At 41.2% G+C, this 24,690-nt stretch overlaps 4 protein-coding genes and 1 long non-coding RNA gene across 9 annotated transcripts in view; 3 read left to right on the plus strand and 2 right to left on the minus strand.

Moving 5' to 3' along the window:
* The window catches only part of Ash1 (uncharacterized), a 44,432-nt gene extending 32,441 nt beyond the window's left edge, over positions 1–11,991 (plus strand). Inside the window, exons 1-14 of one of the 3 annotated variants that reach the window (XM_071780985.1) lie at positions 777–1,478; positions 2,059–2,441; positions 2,533–2,738; positions 2,828–2,950; positions 3,115–6,641; positions 6,823–7,155; positions 7,285–7,565; positions 7,641–8,143; positions 8,290–8,711; positions 8,942–9,268; positions 9,367–9,539; positions 9,658–9,824; positions 9,914–10,105; positions 10,181–11,991. In XM_071780985.1, coding sequence (XP_071637086.1) covers positions 2,270–2,441; positions 2,533–2,738; positions 2,828–2,950; positions 3,115–6,641; positions 6,823–7,155; positions 7,285–7,565; positions 7,641–8,143; positions 8,290–8,711; positions 8,942–9,268; positions 9,367–9,539; positions 9,658–9,824; positions 9,914–10,105; positions 10,181–10,324 — 6,570 coding nt within the window. In that variant the 5' untranslated portion in view covers positions 777–1,478; positions 2,059–2,269 and the 3' untranslated portion in view covers positions 10,325–11,991. Of the gene's footprint in view, positions 1–776; positions 1,479–2,058; positions 2,442–2,532; positions 2,739–2,827; positions 2,951–3,114; positions 6,642–6,822; positions 7,156–7,284; positions 7,566–7,640; positions 8,144–8,289; positions 8,712–8,941; positions 9,269–9,366; positions 9,540–9,657; positions 9,825–9,913 lie in introns of those variants that run through there. The other 2 variants (XM_071780983.1, XM_071780984.1) reach the window with 2 other exon arrangements.
* A 1,361-nt stretch (positions 11,992–13,352) lies between these two features.
* LOC139814600 (uncharacterized) lies at positions 13,353–20,368 on the minus strand. 3 transcript variants are annotated; one of them, XM_071780988.1, is made up of 10 exons: positions 20,078–20,368; positions 18,694–19,643; positions 18,371–18,560; positions 17,479–18,215; positions 17,267–17,392; positions 16,937–17,105; positions 16,613–16,840; positions 16,279–16,531; positions 15,833–16,174; positions 13,353–15,706 (listed from the first exon to the last, which is right to left on the minus strand). In XM_071780988.1, exons 1-9 carry the CDS (start codon positions 20,214–20,216, stop codon positions 15,871–15,873), a joined length of 3,096 nt encoding a protein of 1,031 aa, XP_071637089.1. In that variant the 5' UTR covers positions 20,217–20,368; the 3' UTR covers positions 13,353–15,706; positions 15,833–15,870. The 3 variants fall into 3 exon arrangements, with proteins under 3 accessions (XP_071637089.1, XP_071637088.1, XP_071637087.1); XM_071780987.1 differs by having other exon boundaries at positions 15,828–16,174; XM_071780986.1 differs by having other exon boundaries at positions 15,886–16,174; positions 20,078–20,367.
* Positions 20,369–22,303: 1,935 nt separating this feature from the next.
* LOC139814179 (ciliogenesis and planar polarity effector 2) lies at positions 22,304–23,579 on the plus strand. Its single transcript, XM_071780263.1, has 4 exons — positions 22,304–22,640; positions 22,733–22,998; positions 23,098–23,234; positions 23,312–23,579. Exons 1-4 carry the CDS (start codon positions 22,544–22,546, stop codon positions 23,517–23,519), a joined length of 708 nt encoding a protein of 235 aa, XP_071636364.1. The 5' UTR covers positions 22,304–22,543; the 3' UTR covers positions 23,520–23,579.
* A 14-nt stretch (positions 23,580–23,593) lies between these two features.
* Positions 23,594–24,575, minus strand: Polz2 (DNA polymerase zeta subunit 2). Its single transcript, XM_071780264.1, has 3 exons — positions 24,394–24,575; positions 23,994–24,291; positions 23,594–23,921 (listed from the first exon to the last, which is right to left on the minus strand). Exons 1-3 carry the CDS (start codon positions 24,410–24,412, stop codon positions 23,621–23,623), a joined length of 618 nt encoding a protein of 205 aa, XP_071636365.1. The 5' UTR covers positions 24,413–24,575; the 3' UTR covers positions 23,594–23,620.
* On the plus strand, positions 23,707–24,387 carry LOC139814181 (uncharacterized). The gene is made up of 3 exons (XR_011732351.1): positions 23,707–23,845; positions 23,932–24,068; positions 24,225–24,387. It is a non-coding gene; the product is annotated as an uncharacterized lncRNA (long non-coding RNA).
* Positions 24,576–24,690: the final 115 nt, after the last annotated feature.

The raw sequence follows: 24,690 nt of genomic DNA on the forward strand, positions 1-24,690 counted from the left end.
TAATTCCATTTAAATGTCTCTATTGACTGGGCTATGTAGCTGCTTTGGCACGCGCCGGCCGGCTATGCGACGTTGCCAGATACCACGATGCCACGATGCCGTCTCCTTTTCAAAGCAGCTACACGTCATAGCTCAAGAGAGAAGAAGGAAACAGCCGAGACAGCCGAGATCGTATGTCTGTCCTTCTCTCCTCGCTCGAAGCTTGCCGAGCGCCGGGCCGGCCGAGCGCGGCCGCCACAGCCAGCATATCCCCTCCAGCTGGCTAGTTTGGACACGAACCATTAGCACGGACGCAAACCATGTGCAGTTACCGACCGAAACGACGTACTTGGTTGAGATGCACTTTCTCAGGCGGCGCGTCGGAAAATGCGTTCCCACGAAAATGGCCGGATGGTCTCTCTCATGCCCGTTCTAGACTGGAGGATGATGCTACTCTCGGCTCATCCTCCTTTCTATAGTGTGCTATAGTGTACGTGACATAAACTATACATAAACTATAGATTTTTACCCGTCTACACTACTACTCGGATGAGCCGAGAGTAGCATCATCCTCCAGTCTAGAACGGGCATCAGGTTTCTCTCTCTGACTAGACTCTAGACAGTCTAGACTGTAGAGTCTAGTTTCCGCATTACCGACGCGACGGCGACGTTCGCGGTTCACACGGTTCGCCTTCTCGCCGCCGTGCGGCGGTAGCGTCGCGTACCCTGGCGACCGAGCGGACCGAGCCGCGGCCTCGAGCCTCGAGCCGCGGCCGGCGCGGCGGCCCGCGGCCCGCGAGCAGCACTAGCAGTGGCAGCAGTGTCGCGAACGGCGAAAGGCGAAGGCAGTGCGCGGATCTTGACGCGTGTCGCGCGAGCGCGAGCCTCACGCGAATTTACCTTGATGTTCAAGTGCCGGGGGGATTGTAAATCTCTGCGATAATCGTGGCAACGCGCAGCCGGGGTGATCGCTCACGTGTCGACGCGATACAATCGCGCGAGCGACGCGCCTTTTCTCGCTCGATTCCGACCTGACGTGATCGGGGCACCGCGGTCGGCAGTCGGCACGGCGCGCACCACCGCGCACGGAGCTGGGACGGTGGGACCAGGGACGTCCGACGTCGCCGAGAAACGCCATTTTGTGGTCGCGCTGTCGGGACGTAAACATCGGACTTGGAATTGTACTTGACGCGACGAAAAGGTCGCCTGGCGAACGGGTCTCCGCCCGAGCGGCTCCTCCGTGGCCCTGTGCGGCCCGACGACCTCGGTTCCGCGTCCAGGGCGACCGTCGCGGCACGACAGCGTCCCGTCTCGTGACTGACGCGCTGACGTTTCGCGCCAAATCCCAAGTCGTCTACGCACACCTGGCGCACACGCCACACGGTGTGACGGGTGACGGGTGACGGTGCGCGTACGGCGCACCCCGCGCCACGAGAAACAGCTGTCGTTGCGGCGCCGATCGTGCGGCGATATCGGCGATATCCACCGACCAAGACCAGGTAACCGGCGCGCGGCGCAGCGTCGAGGCCAATGATTCGATTGCGAGCGGCCTACCGACCGCAACCGCCGCAACCCGCGACTCATTATCACTACTCACAATCAGTTTTTGAGACAGTGCGCGATGTTCCGAATATTCCGCTTTCACGCGTTACGTGTTACGTATCTAGCTCTTGTTTACGTGTGATGCGTCATTACAGATGGCCGATGGAGTAACGACACTAACGACGATTAAATCGTGCTCGTCCGTTGTCGGGGCTTTAAACTTTAGTTTTTCGTTTTGTTTCTGCGCGCTTTAAATCAGACTATAATCTGATTATACGTCGAGTCCTTCGGAGATGTATGTACTTGTCATAAAGTTTCAGAGACGCTCACGCGGCGACGTTTGTTTTCATAGGGACCAACTATTCTTTATTCCACGATACGTATTCCACTTGTGTCTGACACGTAATTTTTTTACCACAGTCTTAGCATCCGTCGTGTCTTTTAAATTAAATATAAATAATATAAATCTTTGACACACACACACACACACACACACGTTGACGTTGTCAACCAACGATAATATCCTCGTCTTTTCAGAATCACGGTGTGTAGCGACAACTTTTTGCCCTGCATAGAACTTGGGTATGGGACGAATGAAAATGACCGTGACACGTATTTGCAAGTGAATATTTTATCGAACAAGATTTGAAGATATGCTTTTTGTTCGTGCAAAGAGGCTTGATGAGTGCGCAAAAGTATAAGGAATGGTATTCTATTGGATTCAGCTGGATGTCAGATAAGCTGAAAAATGTCTGGTGATGCAGGATGGAACGCCGTTATTCACCATCCTTCCGACTTGGAATTGCAGACGTGGAATTGGGAAGAAAACGATGGGGAGCAAGAGAAAGAGCTCCCTTCAACCGTTGACATGGATGCCATAAAAGGTGGCGGTAGTTGGGATCCTGCTACTGAACCTAATGGTATCTTCAAAATTCATACCGCCAGGTATAACGTTCATAACTTGGACTGCTGTTGGATTAATTTTTTTGTTTTGTTTCCTTTAACGTACAGGAACAGATTCGGTCGATTCCGAAGAAGATTCTGATTCCGACGACGAAAGCTCTGGTGGAAGCGAAGGCAGTTGCTCTTATTCGGATTCTAATTCTGAGTCAGACGACGAAAGTAGCGGCGAGGAAGAGAATAGCGGATCTAATTCGGACTGTTCGTCCGAACATAGCGAACAAACATTTTCCATTCAAGAAACTAATTTTGAACAAGTACGTTAAAAGACACGTATTTTTAAAATTGTTATTTATCGCTTTATTCCTGCGACTTGTGTAAAAAGATTGTTTTTCGTACGTTGCAGGGAGCATTGAAATTGAAAATCACCATGAAAGGTCCAAAGAAAGAAGAAAACTCCGAGAAAATTAAATGTGAGAAAAGTAAGAGAACCGTCACGAAAAAGGGCAAGACCACGCATGGGACTAAGGTGATTGTAATTTATAATTTTTTTAATTTATGAGAATATATGTGAATTATGTACGTTGTGTCTTGATTTTTATTCCACGTCGAGACTTTTTTTTATTTTTTTTATCAAAATACACGATACACGATATATTATAAATGTAACGTCACATGTATGACGTGTTGCAGTTCTCAGACGGTAGCCAAGACTCGGACTCATCTATGGGCCACGCGGCGTCGCAACAAACACAGCAACAACAGTCGCAACAACAACATCAGCATCACCATCACGCGCCGCTACAAGAAATCAATCAGGAAGATTTAGCGACCATTTTGCCTCCGCAAGAGCAAGAAGACGCGCCATTCGACGGATTTGAAGATTCGGAGAGCGGTCGGCTGGTGTCAAAGGCGATCGAGCGCATGTCGCTCGGCGCGGACTCGGACACGAGTGAAAACGGCGATCAGAATCCCGTGCCTGTGTACAGCTCCACTTTGTTGCAGCAATTTGTCGAAAAGACTGCCATGCTGTCGGAGCCACGGAAGAGGCGCAGCAAATGCGGCAAAAAATTGAACAACGATAACGAGTACCCATGCGTATCGAACGTGTCGCCCGACTCTGGTATTCAGTCGGTGGACAATAGTCCGTTACACCTGGCCATCAGTCCTGTCAGTCCTCCAGCGCCGACTCAATCCCCGATCCAATCGTCGATCGCCACTAAACCGGCAGTGAACGTCGATCGGGTTCTCTATCCACCGAAAAGGAAACCTGGTAGACCAGCAAAAACAGTGTCTACGCAACCACGCGGACCCGGCAGGCCGCGTTTAAAGCCGGAAATCGTCGAAAAGATCCAAAAGATCGAGAAAGCGGAGAAAGAACGAAACGAGTCTTTAAAAAATCTAAAAAATCCCGAACCTCGATTAACGGAAAAGAAGGAAGCTGCAAAAGACGCGAATACTGGAAAGAGCACGAAAGAAGACGCATCTTTGGTTAGGAAGCGGGGTAACGCAAAGCCCGTTGCATCGAGGGAAATGAAGAAAGAGGACGCATCTCCTGCGAGTAAAAGATTAAAGGGCAAAACGACGTATCAAAAGAAACGTTACGGTAACTCGGTGAAAAGCTCTTCGCGGGAGAAGACGATGGTGAAGAAGACCCCCGGGGAAACGAGTTCCCCGATGAGAGTAAAGTGCCTAAGCAGATCCACCGCGAGCAAGCTCGTGCCACAGTGCGATGGTAGGACCTGCCGAAAGGTAAGGCAAGATAGAACATGCGTGTCTAATAAGACTACGGTTCCGTTGACACGACAGAAGCAAACGTCTTGCGAGCATCACGTTACGAACGATCAAAAGATGTTGAGCATCAATAAGAGAACGGGTTCAAAGGAGAATAGGAATAACGCGGTCGCCGTCGTCGCCAGAAAACTAGCCAAGAGAGTCGCGCCTCCAACCACTAGACGTGTTCTAAAAGAGAACAAATGCAACAAGAAAACTACCGTAGCTGGCTTTGAGACCAATGGCGTGGGTGTGCAGACGTTAATATCGTTGCCAATCGGCGACGTGTTAAAGGCAGAAAATATGGAGCGAGCTTGCTCGGCTTCCAACAAGTGTGACAAGCCGATGCAGCCAATACAACACAATCATTGTCACAAACATCATCATCATCATCATCATCATCACAAACATCGTCGGAGACTGCTCGCGCCACCGAAGAATCCCATTCGCATCGATCCATATATCTTCCAGGAACTGGAGAAATTGATCGAAGAATTTGCAAAGTTGTGTAGTTTGGGCAAGAACAACACCAGCGTCACGCATTCCGAGTTACCACAAATCTTCCGCGTAAAGAAACTCACGAAAAAGAGAAAATGCGGCGATGTCACGGCGACGGACGATCATAAATTGAAGCGGCGCTTGAAAAAGGAAAAGATACCAACGGGTACTGACTCCAAGAGCAGCGCCAACACCAGCACGAGTTCCAATCCGAACGAGCAGCGGTTACCATTGAAGAAACGCCACTATCATGTGTCGAGTCCGCACAGTTCGCAAAGCTCGAACGCGAGCTGCACCGATGCGAATGCGAACGAGTCCACGTCCACGGAGACCCATATAGAGGAAGCGATTGAAGCTACTATTACGAGATATGGTGGCGGTAGCTCGAGATCCTCTATTCACGACGAGGAAGCCATGCCGGTGACGCCGAAGAAAAGACCAAGAGATACCGAGAGCGCGGCATCTGAGAAACAGGGTAGCGACGAAGATAAATCCCCTAGTCAGGTAGAGGTTCAACCACGCCGGAAGAAAAAGATTGTCAAGGATCTTCGTGTCACCGTCACGAAATTGTCATCCGAAAGTCACGGCTTTCTCGACAAGACGGACAAGGAGAAGTCCGCGGATAAGAGTTCCAAGATTGCCACGGAGAAATCTGGTAAATCGGAAAAGACAGTCGTCGCGGACAAGTCGTCCAAGACCGATAAAACGCAGTCAAACGACAAGATGGATATTGAACACGTTCGTACGGAAAAGAGTATAAAGGTCGACTCAGAGACGCACGTGTCCGAGATGTTCGATAACGGTGAAACTGTGATCGAGAGCAAGGTAGCTCAGATCGGTAATTTGAACGTGCCAAATCTCATGAATAATACCGCGACGATGACACTCACGAAGAAGAAGATACGAAGACGGAAAGCCATTAATCGCACGGGCTTTCCTACTCTGAAGAAAAAGAAGAAAAAGCTCGTAGATTCTCCTAGAGTGGTCAAGTCAACGGTCGTGGCCAGCGCTAACGGGATATGTAAAGATCAGGACATAGTCGAAGATATAGAGGATAATAAGGCGTCTTTGATGGCAAGCAAAGCTCAGAACGTTATGGAGAACAGCGATAGTACGGGACATGATAAAAGTGATGTGAAGACGTTGAATAATTCTAATACGGTGCAAGAGACATTCAGTCGAAGTGGTTCGGATGAGGTAATCGAGTCTTGTCCCGGTCAGCTGCGAGTTCGTAAGGATCTCGTGGAATCCGACAGCAGCGTGCTGTCCGAGAAGCTATATCCGAGCCCGGTAAAGTACGAGAAAATACCGGACTGTCGGATCTATGACGAGAATGCATCGTTGGAGGAATCCCTCGAACGTTACAATCAGAATCAACGTATTGCGGAGCTAAATGAGGAGAATTTGAGGAAATTAGAACGCGCGAATGCTCAGGTGGCGAATGTCAAGATGGAATTATCTGGTTGTTTTAACAATAATCACAAAAGAAGAAGAGGCTCGACCAGTCCTTCCAATCTATATTCCAATCTCGGGAGAAGCACAAAGAGATTAAGAAGCGCGGGCTATGATACGGAAAGCGAGGCACCGCCCAGCAGCGACGTGGCCAGCGAGGATCAAGAGGTCGGTAGGAAACCCACAGCAGGTCCCATTCATAACCGGAAGAAACAGTCGAGGTGGAAGAAGCGATATTTACAGGCCAGCAGCATATTCTCCGAGTACAAGAAGGACCTCGAGTCTAAAAAACTCGCCGGTGTCGATGCTAAACGAAAAATTATCGTTTGCGCCAATTCAGACGAACATTATGCTGCGGAGCACGTACCAAACATTATACCGACTGGAAAACTGTTGCGACAGAGGAAAACGCCATTTCAACTGCAGTACGATTTATTGTGGCTGCACGCTCAATCGAGATTACCCGGTCGAGATTTGGTGCCATCGTGGAATTACAAGTAAGTAAAATGTTCTCTTTATTTAATTCCAGATATGTCTGAACTACGAAGCAAGTTTATATGTTACATATCTCAAGCGTGTATATAATATTGTGAATAATATCATTTTTAAATTTTTTATACACATAAAAGAAATTAAATTTAGAAATGTGCAATGATGTTGCGTGTATTTTTTTTGCAGAAAAATTCGAACGAACATTTATTTTGATGTTAAACCAACTACTCTCTACGAGGCGCAAGCCTGTGAATGTAAACTAGAAAGCGGCTGCGGAGACGATTGTATTAATCGCATGGTATTCAGCGAATGTTCGCCACAACTGTGCCCTTGCAGCGACAAATGCGAGAATCAAAAGATTCAAAAGCACGAGTGGTCGCCAGGACTACAGAGATTCATGACGGAGGACAAAGGGTGGGGAGTAAGGACGCAACAAGCTATCAAATCCGGGGACTTTATTCTCGAATACGTGGGTGAAGTCGTGTCAGAGAGGGAGTTCAAGTCGAGGATGGCGACCAGGTATGATTTTTTTTCACTACGCTAAGTATCAAATCAATTTTTTTCATTCTTATTCTTTTTCCACTTTCATAAAATTAAAAAAGGATAAAAATAAAAATAAAAAGTATATGAAAATGTGTAAAACGATAGATACGCCAACGATACGCATCACTATTGTTTGCATCTGGACGGTGGCCTAGTGATCGATGGTCATCGCATGGGAGGTGACGGAAGATTCGTCAATCATTCGTGCGAGCCGAATTGTGAGATGCAAAAATGGAGTGTTCTCGGGCTGCCACGTATGGCACTATTCGCATCAAGAGATATTAAACCAGGAGAAGAATTAACGTACGATTACAATTTCGCGCTTTTCAACCCATCGGAAGGACAGCAGTGTAGATGCGGTAGTAATGCCTGTAGAGGTGTTATAGGTACAAATTTATAAAAGATGGCGTATCTTCGCGGTTAAGTGTCAGATATTTCAGTTGCAAAATTCTGTACGGCAGGTGGAAAGAGTCAAAGGGTAGCTCGAAGCATTCCTTCTCTACCGTCGCAAATGGAAACTATCGAAAGAAGATCGGTGGGCAGACCACGGAAAAACATTCGTAAATCGAACGCGGTGCAATCGGCCAACTCCAAGAACATCTGCAAGTCTCGCAAAGTAGGAGATCCGACCTTGACGCACAACACGCCGCACGTGAAACCGATGTCTTATCAGCAACGATGCTTCGCGCGTGAACATCACTGTTTCTTGTTGAGGAATCTGGAGAAAGTGCGACGACTCAAATCGGCGTCGGTACAGCAAGTTCAAGTACAGAACGGGAAAGCGAAATCCGGTAACGCGAGCGTGGCGAAGGAAAAGAGTTCGGGAGACTCTAAAGCGCAATCCGATGCATTTTTCTCTCAATTAACTGCGCTGACGAACACCAACGCGCGTACTGTACGAACGCGTAGACTCGCACAGGCACAGGATGATCCGGAGGTACATAAGACTGCAAAGCTAGCCAAGGTCAGTAGATGGTTCATTTATCGGAAATAATAATAGAAAAAATGACATTAACAAAGAGTTGTAATGAGAATGTAATGACATTACATTCCATTATTGTATTGTAGACTAAAAAACCGAGTGTCGTTGTAATATTTTATTTTTCACAGGTATTAAAAGATTTATACACAATTGTTACAACAGCGAATGATGAAAACGGTCAGCTGTTGTGCATTCCTTTCATGACTTTACCTCCTAAAAGAAAATTATCCGATTACTATGAGAAGATCGTAGAACCCATCGATCTGATTACGATAGATCAGTGCATTGGTACTGGTCATTACAAAACTGCGGAACAGTTTGATCAGGATATGATAAGACTTTTCGACAACAATGTGAGATTCTTTGGTAGAACATCTGAGATAGGAATCGCTGCGGCGAGATTACGGAAATTATACTTGGGAAGTAAACCTGATTTTGTGGACGCTATAACGGAGGCGACAGGTTCTCCGCCGTCTCAAGGCTTTTTACCACCTCGTGGATCTACGGCTGGAGAGGAGGATGTAATCAGATGCATTTGCGGACTACACAGGTAAATTAATCACATTGATTATTGGTCTAATATGCATTCAACTGTATTCAAAAGTAGAATGAGATTAGACAGATACACACACACACACACATCTATGCGCGCGCGCGTTATATTTCCCTATAGAAATATGTATCTTTACTTTAAAAAAGTAATTTCTTTTTCTTTTGTTGTACACGTGCATACATCATTATCTTTTCTTTAAGTATATCTTTATTGATCATTTTTTACAGAGATGAAGGTTTGATGATCCAGTGCGAACGATGTCTTGTTTGGCAACATTGCGACTGTGTTAAAGCAGACACGAGCGTCGAATCTTATCTATGTGAAAGATGTCAACCTCGTGAGGTTGATTTAGAAATTCCATTAGAAGGCGAGGAAGAAGAGGAAGGCAAGAAGCATTACGTGACGCTGATGCGAGGCGATCTGCAACTCCGACAAGGCGACACGGTATACGTTTTAAGGGACACGCCTGACAAACACACGTACAAAACTATACAGAAGCCCGATTACGAGCAGATGGACATTTTCAGAATCGAACGTCTATGGAAGAATCGCGAGTAAGTGGTCGTTTTATATTATATATAACACGTAGGTCAAAGCGTATCCATTGAAAACTTGAACTATAGATTTTAAAATTTAATCATTTATTTAATAGAGGCGAGAGGTTTGTCTTTGGACATCATTATCTCAGACCTCATGAAACATATCACGAGCCAACGCGAAAGTTTTATGTAAACGAAGTTGTGTGCGCTCCGTTATACGAAGCTGTTCCTTGCGATCTCGTGGCTGAGCGATGTTGGGTATTGGATCCTCATACTTTTTGTAAAGGTACATATATTATATATATATATATTAGCGTTTTATTCGAGCCTATCATTGTATATGCCATTACTCGTTATTTTGTAATGGAAACTAACTTTTTTATTACACGTGCTTTTGAATTAAGGACGTCCTGTCGGCTCTACTCCTGAGCATACTTATGTATGCGAATATCGCGTTGATCGCGCAGCACGACTTTTTACAAAAGTGGCTAGAGCCAGGCATACAGTATGCACGAAACCTTACGCATTTGAAACCTTCCCACAACGTATAAAACATTATCGCACCTACTTGGTAAGAGCGATTATAAGTCTATCAAAATCATTTTTACATTAGTACTTATCGTATTAAGTATGTTAAGTAATATTTAATTTTATTTCCAGCCTCATAGTCTCGATGGAATCAAGATATTTAAAGATAAGAAGAAGAATAGCACGCAGGAAGTAGATGGGAGTCAAAAGTTGGAATCCAACGATAACGTAAAGACGCACAAAGAACACAAATGTGGTAACAGGACTAGGCGGAAGTCGGGCGAGATCTTGACGGTCGCACCACCTGCGACGTTGTACGCTCAAGTACGTATTGCGAAGGATCACTATTTGTTGTACACGTATGTACGATATTGGTGTTTGACATGTTATCATTTGCAGCGGGAGGAGCAGAGGAAAAAATTGAACATTATTCTACTAAATCTACTACAGAGAATGCCGAATAAGAAAGATCCGTTGGATCTGTCGTTTCTTCTAGAAAGGAACAGGCGAAATCGGAAGAGACCCGGCGGACTTAATCCGTGACAGTGGGTAATGTCGCAACGATAATATCGTATTGTATATATAGGCTAATCTAGAGTTACTACTAATTTCGATCTTAGTCAGATTAATAGGCTGGTTGATTCCAATCGTTATAAACTTGGTTCTGCTACAGCTACGTGAATCAAGATACGTGTACATCTATCTTTTCCCCTCCCCTCCCTTCCCTTCCCTTCCCTTCCTTTCCCTTCTCCTCGCCCTCTTAACGAGGAAAGCGTGAGAGAAATTTTTCCTCTTCGTACAACCCGTCCATTGGTGTAATTTATATCTATATCTATATAAGTATATATATAAAATAGCCGAAATAATATTTAACATAGACAAAATTGTCGATTGATATTTTTTTACATTTTTTTTTCTTTTTTATAGATGTCTTGTCATGGACGACTAGATCTTAACATGTATTTTTTTGTTAACTCTCATGACCAGTCTACACGTAGTCGTTAGTCATTAGTCAGATGTCGGAAGAAATAGTTATAAACGTATCGTAAGGCAATCGGAAGTCTGTAATCGATGATTAAAGAGATGGCATTTGGCCACGCGCTCACGATCGCCTTACGATACGCTTATGATTTTTTCCGACCCTCTTCCGACATCTGACTAACGACTAACGACTCATTGTAGACTGGCCATCAACCTTTTAATTACCGGCGATAAAATAGGTATATCTGTTGATTTATACTTTAAACTGAGTAGACTATGCTCATTTTATCATACGTAGGATATTTATAAGCGGAAGAAAGGTAATGGAAAGTTTTAACAAAAGTGTACGCGATTCTCCTGCGACGTGGTTTATTATATTAATATAATTGTAAATCGCGGACTTGTATAGAAAATGTTTTGTACATTTTTTTTCATAGTTAATATAGCTAAATGTACAAACTATACATTTTGTGGGTTTAAAAGAGTAAACGTTATGTCAGTGCGAGCGGTAAGAATCTAAAGAATCAATCATATGGGAATATGGATACAAGCGTGTGTGTATTTACGTATATATAATGCTTTATTGCACAGAAGTAATATTATATTTTTCATAATCCCTCGATATTATATTTGAATCACGTGTAACATACTTTCTTCACTTTATGAAAGAACCTTTACTAATGTATTTAATTTATTGATATAATGAATAGTCGAACGCGATCGGAGATGGGTCGCAGTGATTCCAAAATTGTACATATGTGTACTCAGGACTTCATATTTATTATTGCATTACACAGTATGGTAGATACATATGACGATAAATATGTTTGATACATATGAATCTTACTCTTTTCTTTTTCTCGCGTACTAAACTATATTATCCATATATTATATTTACTTTTATAGAAACTTGCAGCATTACGTTTGTTTCAACGTAAGACGAAAGTATTAAAAGTAATATTATTAACACATTATATTTTATATAATGGCCGTGAAATTAATACGAGATGTATTTATTTCGTCGGAGAATGAAAACATTTTTCTTTTATAACTATACCTATATTCGGAGTATTAGCAACAAGTACTGAAATATTTATTATATTGTGTAATTCAAAAATAAAATAAAAAAGAAAAGATTCGAAGCTGGCCTTCTATGTAAAGCTAGTGTATCATAAAAAAAGGATACACGATATGTGAGCAATTTTTGAAAAAAAAAAAAAAAAAGAAAATTTGAATAATGCTGATCCACGTATGCGTTGATTTTAGTGAATTATAAGAACATCGAACACAGAATGTCATCGCGGTGCATTTTCCATGACATACAGTTGCATTATTTTATTCTATTATTTTTACGAGATCTTTATTCGTTAAGAACGTGTAAAATGCAACTTATATCTGTATCATATTGATATCGAAAACAATGTTGGCGTAAAAAAGAATAGAGTATCACAATTTATTTTAATATATGTAATTACAATCTTATATATGGCTTTTGTTACCATACAGCCATATACGAATGTATGCTTCGTGAGATATTTTTAGCGATGCGGACGTGCTTTACTAATTAATAATTATATATTTCTGTTTGTTTTTATCTCCGTATCTCCGTGCTTTCAGATAGCGTATACATATTATTGTTTTAAGAATAACATTTCATCTATGTTTGTAGATGGACAAATCTCTTCTCAATCTTTTCATCAGCTATAATGACATTACAACTAATAATGACATTAACACGTATGCGGCATGTGTAACAACGATCATCTTAATCAAATATTTTTATTGAAATCGTATTATATATTAGAATGCATAAATTATGTTATTAAATATTTCGTACAATATGGTAATATATGAAGAGATATTATATAGTTTATAATTGTATGAAGAAAAAGTTTTTCGATTATATATAATTTTATTCATTTATATTATATTATTAACAAGGTTTAGCGAGGTCGACAGAAATATATAACATGTCGCAATAAAAGAATCATTATATTTTCATACATAAAGATCGGCAAAATCATTTTTCTTTTCAGGTCCAAAATAACTTTCGTCTTACGTTTATTGAATTTTTTTAATAGTGAAGAAACGCGATTTTTTATATTTTATATTAAGTGATTTTGTTTTTTATGATTAATCGTCGTTTGAATTGTAATATATGCATATATTAATGCGATACATTAGCGACATTTTTCAGCTCATCATTCGTAACAGTAGCTGTGTAATAACTTGTCTCCTGAGTTTGCTTATACATATAATTAACACTATTATAATACATTTAGATATAATCAAAAGAAATCTTGGAAAAAAAATACGTTTGTTGCGACGACAGCTTTCAAACATGTAGTGCATGTACAGACTATTGTATTCTGACGAACAAAAATATACATAAAAAGTTTCCTTACACGAATTTGCCATACACGTATTTTTGCTCATTTCAATCTGTTCTTTTTAAAATACCATTCTTGCGAATTTCGTCTTTGCGAATTTTAATATAAATTTACGCTACACAAGATTATCGCTATACAAAAGAGCCTAGCATAAAGTTGCACATAATCTATAGATATAAAAATGCAGATAAAACCCAAAATAAATAGAAGAACCTTTTTATTTTTATGAATATGTTTGTACATTTTTGTGTCAACAATTAAGTTTACAGGTTATGCATTAATTTTACTTTGCATCATATAGAAAAGAACGTACTATGCGTGATTATCGTCGTTACATAATGCAGCCCATAATGCGGCTGTTTTTTTCTTTTTTTTTTTTTTTTTAATTCTTCGCTTATGGTAACACAGAGGTACTAGCATATGCTACGCGTGTAGGTGTAGGTTAAATAGAGCTCCTGATTATTTCTTAAAAAATAGCTCACCATCTCCCTTTTTCTCTCGTCTCTCCTAATATCTCTTAATTATATCTAACTTTGCGTATCGCTACACTTAATCATTACTTAAATTATTTTCGATTTCACACAGAAGTACTTTAGCTCGGAACATCACACACTGTACATACAATATGTACGGAGAAAAAAAGACGAGCTAATGAGACAATCATTTTCTGAACATAAAAAAAGGATCTTTTCTGTGAATGAATAAGATCGTGAGAAGAAATGGATCATCCATCTTGTTCGTGAGACTTTTTTCCAAAACATTCGCTCTTTCAAACGATATTAAATCATTAAAAGATGATTTGCAGATGTCTGATGCAAGTTACACTTATCATCACTAAATCGTATAATTTTTAATTCATTAATCATGAATCTGTATATAAACACTGATTTGCATTATTATTATTATTCTCAGAATCGATGCTTTACATTTGTCATATAGGTATAGGTATAGGTATGTGTACATATACATATACCATGTATATATAAAAATATATCATTGAGATAAGGTGCGCAGCGCTGAAATAGACATCGTGAGGCGTTCGTACTTTATTTCCTTGAGCGAGGATGTAATAGAAAGAAATCAAATTATTCTAGCAGAGGAAGTATACGTAGGGTAACAAATGCATTACGACGTGAATACCGCATAGAACAGAGATGAGACCACGGTGCAAAATTAAATGTTAAATAGAGAAAATGCTCGGTTCCTTCTCATGCAGTACATTCAAAAAGTATACAATTAGCAAAATTATATTTATGCAGGTGAATAATAACCATATCAGAGAGAAAAGTATTCCGTGTAACTAGAAGATACAGTAACTAGAGCAGGTACAAATATTTCGAACTGTTTAATAAACCAAGTTAATTATCGTAAGCAAGACTTTGTTCGTGTCGTGTTGTGCAATGAAAAATCTGCATGTATAAAACGTGTGTCCAAGAATAATTTATTTGCGCCACAATATTTTTCTTTTTATACATTGTCGGTGGTGTAGAAAGATAAGAATAGGGATAAACGATATACAATATATATTTTTTTCTTGCATACTTTTTTGTCTTTCTAAAAGGGCACTGCTAAAAATTTCATTATTAGCGAATTCACTAGTGCGCGACGTCTCTGGTGCAGATTAAAGCCTGTCGCGCCCGCTAATCTGTCAAGACTGAAAAACATATGCGCGCGTGATGAAATGGCCAACAAATAATACCTACACCAAATAGATAGAGATTAGATAACTTACGCTGGACTTTAGATACCCCGATCTGGAGTTCAACTACTTACGCATACATTATTAATGTCAATTATATGTCAAATTATACGTCACGTTGCATACGACAGTTTTTAACGTGCACCGCGGCATTCAAGCAAATTCGCTAAATCTGTTCAATGTATAAATAGATATTTTTCTGCGTAATTTTTTTACTTTAGATCTGTACATATTTACATGAATTTTTGAGAGTGCGTGCTATCTTTTCTTTTCGTCTTTTAATACTACTTGCATGGTTTGTACCCATACGTAGTACTCTTCCTCTTTCTCTTACCTTTTCTCCTTACAGTTTTTAAAGATGCGATAAAAAGTTATATTCTTTCTCGCGAATGTTACATTGTCGTTAATGCACTTATATTATTAGACCTGTGTTACCGGTAAGAATCGAAATTCATCAGCATCACGTATATTTCAAAATTGATTTTCTCACATGCATTTGTTGCAATGCAAGGGAATTTTTTGTTTTATAATGCTTGTAATGTCTTTGCACGTGCAAATCTTTGTTGAAGCTAAGAAAGCGTAATGCTGTCTGTATCCGCTGTTATGCCGATGTAATATTCTATGTATAACATCGCAAAAACTCAAACATATATATATATATAATATATATATAACGTGTGTGGTATAAATTCTTTTCTCTACTTATGTGAGTGAGATTGTTACGTGGTGGTTGCTGTCGCACAGTACTTAGAACGGGTACGCTTGTCCTCGCGCAAAAGTCTGTTATCCTTGCGAGTATGTATATCCTGCTCCCGTATTGGTAGAAGTCGTTGCCACCATATCGTTTGTAATCTCCTGCGAATGGGTATGCAAAATTCATATGCACGTACATGAATAAACGATTTTGACGACCGGATCGATTGAATTGAAAATTGAAACTTTCGGTTTACAAAAACAGCGTTCTATATGTTTATACCTTACATTCATTTTCCGTTCTCGTAACATTTACGGTGGTTGATTTATTGTTTGCTTACAGCTTGGCCGCCAGCTGCAGTAGTCTGCCCACTCTGTTGTTGTTGTTGACCCCAATACTGGTTGTTGTAATACTGTTGATTCCAGCTACTCCAATTGCCGTTGCCGTATCCATGTTGATTGTATCCTGTCTGAGCGTAGGTGCCTTGGCCATATCCCTTCCAACCACCTCCCCACTGTTGTTGTCCCCAGCCGCCACTTTGTTGATTCCACGTTCCTTGGGCCTGGCTATTTGACCACGTGTCCTGTTGACCCCAACTGGACTGTTGCGACGATCCTTGATACGTCCCACTAAAGCGAACACACAGGTATGGTTTTTAAAAATCACTTGTCGAGTCACTCACCCGATTACCAAGAAAATCTACATCTTAAAAGTGTCTACGAGCCGCTATTACCTCATAGGCCCCCAACCACCTTGTCTAGGCGCAACAGATCGGTTTCTATCGTTTCCTGGTCTCCTATCAACTCCAGTTATTCGTCTGTCTGCTCCACGTGCCATTGCAGGTCCACCTCGTCCTCGTAGTCTCCACGGAACAGGAGGGGGTCCGTAGCCACCAGTATGCCTCATGTAACCACCCCTTTGCTGTCTCTCTCCTCTCCAACCTCCCATATTAGCGCCGCGCCAAAGATTGCGACCTCTATCTTGATCTTACCCATAAACACATGCGATATGGTATTGCGCGTAGTTTATGATAAATAATGGTGAATAATAATAAAAGTACGACTCACAATTGTTTCTTCGATCTCGAATGTCTCGGCTGTTTCGCGAATCACGCGTTTCTTTGTTGCTCTCAGTCTTGTCAAGACGCGGTCGTTTCGCCGTTGATTGTTGACTGAATCCAGCATCTTTACCTTCTTTGTTGTATTTCTCAATAAGTTTCTTAGCTTCTTCCTCATCAAGACCGATCCACTCCACTGCATCGAAAAATTCTCCCACCGAAGGTGCAGTGAACGTTGCTATTCGAATTGACATCGATTTGCACATCGTTACTTGCTTAATCGATTTTATTATAAATTAAATAGTCTCATATGTTTTACAAATGCAATAAATACCCTTCATTTCTGCAAGATTAGACTCTGAAGCATTTCCTTCAATTGCATTGTGTGTGGACAAACGTTGATTGTACTCCTCGTCCGTTGGTATAACAACGACCGCTTTCCGCTGATACCCGCAGAAATTCCGCATTTTGCGCCTTTGCACGGATGAATATACGTTGCTCTTCTGCACATATATATATTATATATATATCACACACACACACACATATATATATATATATATATATATTAGATAAGATTGTTTCAAAAACAATGTTTAGATATTTCACGATTTAATTATTCAAACATCTATATTCCTTCACATACGCACGCACACACGCATACCTGATCTAATATGTAGTTACGTCTTCTACCACTTGCCACGTCAATCAGTTGGTCGAGTGCGCGGTTGCACCTATCAATACGTTCTCGCTGACAGGTGTTTTCATCTCGATCTGACAGAGCAATATCCTAGAAAGAAAACGTTGCATTAACAATAAACATTACGTAACTATATAACAAGGTTTACAAGTTTACAATTTTATGGATATACATACCCCAGTTTTCTCAATTAAGTTATGGAGCGCTAAAATATTGTACAATTTATCTGGATGGTCGGCCGCGTGTTTCCTTGCCCAGGTACTTTTTCCTGCCGCGGGCAAACCGCACATCATTATCACCTCGCACGCCGCCTTCCCATCTGGCCTACGCGGACCTGCACGTTTGTCTTTCGCGTCGATGTTACCGACTAAAATATAATCTGGGATTTGTTCGCGCCATGCCTCCTCTTGACCAAAATTGCAGACGAACGTGCAGTTTTTACTTAAAATGTGCGGAAACAACGGTCTATCACCAAGTTCCTCTTTAGAGATATTAAACGCAGATCCAACATTCTTGCCGTTTACTGTGTAAAATACGTCTACGGTATTCTCGGGCGTCATGTCAAGATAACATCCTACAACATCGTCCTTGCCAAATGGGGAACCGTAGTCTGTGAACTTTTTGTCAGTACCCTGCTGTCCAGCGCTCGTATATGCATAACTTAATTTTTCCTCGCCAAGTTGCATAGACGTAGAGGGTACTGACCAACCAACTCTAAGCATATGCGAGTGTTTCTCGTCTTTTGCGATAGTTGGATAGTGCTGTGTAATTCTGACTTCGTAATAGACTTTTCCATTTAAGACACCATGAGATGCTCTTGCACCAGCCCACATATCACAGAGATCCCCATCATACATAGGTGTAGCAGAGTAAAATCCATTTTTATTAATAACTAAATTCAAATCTGAATCATCTAAAAATACAAAAAAATATATATATATATATATATATATATATATATATATATATGTAATATTGCATACATGTACATATTATGTATCTTCATTTAACATGTATAAACGTGTCAATCTAAAAAAAAAAACACATGATTTAATCGAAAAAACTTACACCATGATAAAATTACAGCTGATTCGTCAAGATCTGGTTCATCCTCTGCTTTCTGTGGCACAGGAGATACCTGACGAACTTTTGCTGGGCTAGGAGATCTTTTTCTTTTCCTGTCATTGCCGTCCATTCGATTTGATTCTTCTGCATCTACGGCAACTGTTTGCTTTAAGAACGAGTCTTCGGCTAGTTCCTTTTCCATGGAAATAATAAAGTCAATGGGTGATTAAAAATATATTAAAATTATAAGAGGCAAATGCATTCTTACGCCGTGTTATACATTATGATTATTTTATATGTATATAAAGGAACATGTTATTACATACCTGTAAATCTCGTGAAATTTCATTATTATCAACTTTTTCATCTAAATTTTCCATGTTCGCTGAAATGTCCATTTTGTTGTCTTGCGCCGTATACGCATCATGGATAATCTTTTCCTCCTGCTTTACGTCAGGATCACTCGTTTTATCTACGTGATCAGGTATCACATGTGTTGGTTGTTCAACTTCCGGAATGTTTATATTATCCTTAACGTTACATCTACCCTCTATACGTTCATTTTCTTTCTCACGTGAACGTTCATCTTGACTGCTTTTCTCAAAAACATGTTGTATTTTATCATCATCTTCATCTTTATTCTCTGTTTTCTCTTCCAGTTTTGTAGTATCTTCTGTTTCTGCAGTTAGCTGTTGAATTTTGCCATCTTCATCTATACTAGATATCTTTGCTTCATGACCTTCCCGAGTTATAGAAAATTGATCTACACATGCACGTGTACTAGATTTTTCAGACGGTTCTGTCACAGGTACTTGGGAAATATTTGCTCGATACTTATTACCTTCTAAAATATTCACACGTTTTGCCTCTTCTGCCTCATATTTTTCAGATACCACGGAATAAACTTTCGGAAGAATGTTTGGCGCGTCATCTTTTTGCTCTTCTCTATACTTCGCGGGAGACATTTTTGACATTTCCTCTTGTTGTTGTATTACAGGTTCTTCAGAGATAGATTCTGATATTGTCACCAACGTCTCGTACGTTCTCTCGCCGTACTGAGGTTTGCTCGGAGTAGCGTGCTTCGAAGAATTTGGAGTGGTAGATGCTCTCAATGCATTTCTCGTGGAAATTTTTGTCGGAGTAGTCATCGAGGAGCTCCTAGATGCTCTGCTAGGTGTTCTCGGTGGTTGCGACGATCGTGCAGCTTCCGCGACTCTCTCTTGTGTTTCTTTCAAAGCCGTATCACCAATATTTTCTGTATGCAAAGCTGAATCATCTGCAAAAAAAATGTAATAAAATATAGCATAGCTGCAGCTTTGTACGCTGCAGATTATCGGGTAGGAGATATCAAGCAAAAATAAACTTAAAACTAGAAAATAAAATTTTACAACGTAACATGGGAAATCAAAAAATATGACAGCATGTTAGATCACGTCAAAATATGTTTATGTAAAATAAAGGAGCACACGGTTCAGAATGTTAGTCAGATCTCGTCAGTCAGATCAGATACAGCTTATAATGTTATGACCACGGACACGGACGTGCCCATGCGTAGCAGGGTGACGGTGATGGTGCATCGTCAGGAAGGTATCTCACCGTGCGCGGCACATTGCACGGTTACGGTACATCAGTAGAGTACGCGAAATAGAAGCGAGTACAAGAGAGAGGCATTTAATGGTGCATAATAGAACAGGGACAGATACGACTTACACTCCTGTGGTGTTTCCTCCTCCTCCAGAGCCTTGCGTAGCCGCTCGACGAGCACTGGCTTGTTGCCCTTGGTGTCGAGGCCGCGGTCGCTTAGCGCGGCTCGCAACTCCACCACTTTCAACTTAGACGGATCCATCATGCACGCGCGATATGCCCCGTTACGCGGACAGGCAAATTCATGCACACCTTACGTTGTTACGTTTGACGCGAGAGAGAAAATGCTGACGATTCTCACGAAAGACCCATGTACACGCGCCACTGACCCGCGCTGCATACACAATATGGCGGGACGGTCGCAAAACAGTTGGTTACGTAGCGCGCGCCCTTGCTATTGGCTGGCCGCGCCAGCCGTTCCGAACCGACGCCAGCTGCACGGCCAACCGCGAACGCTGTTTCATTCGCGACCAAGAGCGGCGCGCTCGGCGATTGGGTCACTCCAAGGCGGGACGCGCGACCATTGGTTCACGTTGGCCCCCCCCCCCTCCCCACAATGGCCTAAACGCACGCCGCTCCTGCGAATTTAAAAAGGGCGTACGTGACACACGTCGTACTACTACGTACATACATTTGTCTTTTATTCATACACATGTCTTTGTTTTACCATATATACTTTTACCTTTAATGGAAATCTCAGGCAATCTCAGGAAACGATTAAACTGCCATAAGAGAGTGATCGCGTCATTTACTATAATATATTTCTTGTAATAATTATATAACGCCAACGATTATACTTTGATAACTGCTGCGGTCCACTTTACGCTACGAATGCTTTGAAGCGTTCTTCTTCTTTTTCTTCTTCTCCTACTTCTTTCTCCATTGCGAAGAAAGGAGAAGAGAGTGTGGACTGCAGCTAACGTTATGGCTTCTGCACACAGGACGCGGAAACGCTTGCCGCGCGGCAAGAGGCGACGCGGTAGCCAATAAACTTTTGGTTCTTACGGAAAAACAACACGTTGCGTGGCTACAGCGTCGCTTCTTGCCGCGCGGCAAGCGCGTTTCCGCGTCCTGTGTGCAGAAGCCATTATGCTGCGTTCCGCGTCATGAGTTATGCTAAGACTCCATAGACGCGGAAACGCCATGCGGCAGAGTGCGTTGACCAATCACAAATTTTGATTTTGCCGCAGGCGACTTGCGGCAGCCTTCTGATTGGTCAACGCACTCTACCGCACGGCGTTTCTGCGTCTATGGAGTCTTAGCATTATCCAATCAAAACGTTTCATTTTATGATGTCATTTCCGACAAGATCTCGCGTCGGAAAGACGTCATAAAATGAAACGTTTTGATTGGATAACTCATGGCGCGGCGTCGTGACGCGACGCGCGACGCGTATAGTGGGAACGCACCCTTAGGCTGAGTTTCCACTGAGCGCGTCACGCGTCGCGTCGTCCGAGTTGAACCAATCAAAACATCCCATTTCGATCCCGTCACAAGAATGTAATGAAATGGGATGTTTTGATTGGTTAACTTGTGACGACGCGACGCGTGACGCGCTCAGTGGAAATTCAGCCTTAGGGTTGATTTATAATAGCCGTAACCGTTGATTTAAGCCGTAATCTTTAAGAAATTGACCACGCACAGTCGAATGTGAGAAGAATAATCGACTGTGCGTGGTCAATTTCTTAAAGATTACGGCTTAAATCAACGGTAAAGCCCCTTGCACAATGCCAGGCAACAGGCAATAGGAACAGGAAATAACCAAAAAATCGTTAATTACAACCTAAAAAATTCGAATGCTATGATTGGTTGGCAACAGGCAATAGGCACAGAATTTCCAACGTGACGGAAACTCTGTGTCTATTGCCTGTGTCACTGTTTATTCTGCATTTATACATGATTTCTGATTTCTATTCCCTGTTCCTATTGCCTGTTGCCTGGCATTGTGCAAGGGGCTTTACGGCTATTATAAACCAACCCTTAGGCTGAGTTTCCACTGAGCGCGTCACGCGTCGCGTCGTCACAAGTTAACCAATCAAAACATCCCATTTCATTACATTCTTGTGACGGGATCGAAATGGGATGTTTTGATTGGATGACGCGACGCGTGACGCGCTCAGTGGAAACTCAGCCTTACTTGCCTGGCATATTCTGCTGTCAGCCAATGAGAAGTACACTTTTACGCTCAATGTTCAACGTAAGTTTCTACGTGGCTGTTGGATCTAGTATCGTTTTCATGAAAGATCGACGCTCGATGCTGTGTGCGCGGTCAATGTATGTACACAAAATGCATTAAATACATACATACATACATGCAACACAAACACATACGGAGTACGGACCATCAGATCAAGTATGGATGTTTATCGTATGATTGATTGATTGGCTAAATTTTTCAACTATCGCAATGCAAAGTCATTATATCTATACCAAGTTGTACGGATTCGTGCATTTTGTTATGCATTGCGTTCGAATGCGTCTTGGCGTACTTGATCGCTTTTTATTCCACAAGTAGTGAGTGACCGAAGAAGCATGAATGCACGTAATATGAACTGGTTGTCTTCAGCAGAAGGAGAATCTTTGGTCCATCACTTCTACGTGACGTCTTCTAAAAAGAGAAGATTCTATGGTGCTATATCTATTTGTACTAATTAGGTATACAATATACAAAATGCACATTTATTTTCTTTCATCAGTTTACTGTTTTTATATGTTATTCAGGCATTCTGGAGAGACCGTCGTTGCCTTCTTCCATCGAGGAGGTCACTTACAAGATCTTCGTGATAGGCAGGTCTGGCGTGGGAAAGACTTCAGTGGTAGCGAGACTCGCAGGAATCCTCGACTCCAACGGTTACACGGAAACCAGTGGGATAAGAAAAACAAATGTTTTTTGGCCTGTAAAAATCTGGGATAAAGTCGTTTTGTTTAAACTGCAATTCTGGGACACCTCGGAGAGTAGTATAAAAAAATACACGCATATTTTGCCAGTATGTGTGAGAAGCATTCATGTCAATACAACTTCTTCTTCAATATACGTACATTTTATTAAAAAGATGTGTAAACGATACGATACATTTTTCACACAGGTATGCAAAGATAAAGTTGATGCGATTTGTTCAGTGTTTTCCTTTGACGATGCGTCGAGCTTCAATGACATTCCATACTTGATGAACACAATGACCACGATAAAAGGAAAACCAGCAAACATAGTGATTGGCACAAAGTAGAGTGTCGTTACTCGATGACGTGCAGTATCGTAAAATGGAATGGAGATTCGGATAATGATCCAACTTTTTGCAGGTTCAAACCTTGGTCAAGCTCCACGATAGATGAAGTACAAATTAAAGATGTCGAAGACAAGTGGAACGTTAAGGTGATCAAGATTGATGCCAGCAATGTGTCAGTAAGATCCGAAATGATTGATTGCTCGTATCAATTGAATGCTATTTGTAACATTTTATGGAATAGAGATAAAGAGTTTATATCTAAACTGATGGGACAAGTTTAATAACTACAAACAGATGTATTTTTCTACGTTTTATACAAAATAAAAGCACATAAAAAGAGAGAGAGAGAGAGATATCAATCGTCGAACGTGTTTATTAAACCTTAGATTTTGTTGGCTGTATCCTCAATTACGTACAGTTGCAAATTTAAACAATCAGTTTTAATATCTTTCAGTGGTAATATATTTTTATCAATCATCTCTACTGCATCATCTTTAATAATCCATGGAAAATCTTCACATTTTGGATTTTCGCTTAGAATGATGTGTGCAGTTTCATATGTTTGAATTTCGATAGAAAAGATTGACGTGTCTGGGATGGGTCTCAAGTATGTATCACACATTGATAATTTTAAACAGACTGTCTTCAGTGCTTCTTCTGTTTTCAAATAATATGGATCTCTCCTTAAAATAGAAAAGACGTAATAAATGATTAAAATCGAATAATAGATATATATTTATTATCGATCAACGTACTCTGTAAGCTGTGCCTGCAGTTTAACCATATCAAAGACATATTTTTCTATCGGCAACTTGTTTTTGTTGTAGAAGGTAAGCGTGATGGCTTTAACGCTCTTTTCATCTTCCTTTATCAATTCCTTGATTGCCGTCAGAACATTTGATAAATATTCATTCACCTCTGGATGTTCCGATACATATATCGTAATTCCATATATCTTTTTCTTAACAAAAATTTCCTTGGGATAGATTTTGCGGAAAAATAATATGTGATTAAACGCTACTTCTAAAAATTCCAAGAGAATGTCGACTCCAACTGCAAGTAACGTTTATTTATCTCGATGAAGAGCTGCACATATTACTATTACAGGTATGTTGTTTGATATTAAAATAGGTTTGACTGATCGTAAAACTATACCTATCTTGTCTTGAGACATTTTATGACGACATTAGAAGATATTGCGTGCGCGGTCATGCTGCGTTTTTAAAAAATTATCACATCTAATGTACATAAAAAGTAAATATATTTTCCACTTTTATACTTGAACTCACATGGCACATGGCACATGGCACATGGCTCATGCTCATGCAGTAACCGCCATGCCACTCGAATAGCGTCATCCATGTCCAAAAATATATACTATAAATCACAAACGTTGCTATGCTGATAAAATCAAATATATGCAATATCACGACCCCGCCAGCATTAAAAAAT

The sequence above is a fragment of the Temnothorax longispinosus genome, chromosome 6, assembly GCF_030848805.1.
Source record: "Temnothorax longispinosus isolate EJ_2023e chromosome 6, Tlon_JGU_v1, whole genome shotgun sequence".
Classification (NCBI taxonomy): domain Eukaryota; kingdom Metazoa; phylum Arthropoda; class Insecta; order Hymenoptera; family Formicidae; genus Temnothorax; species Temnothorax longispinosus.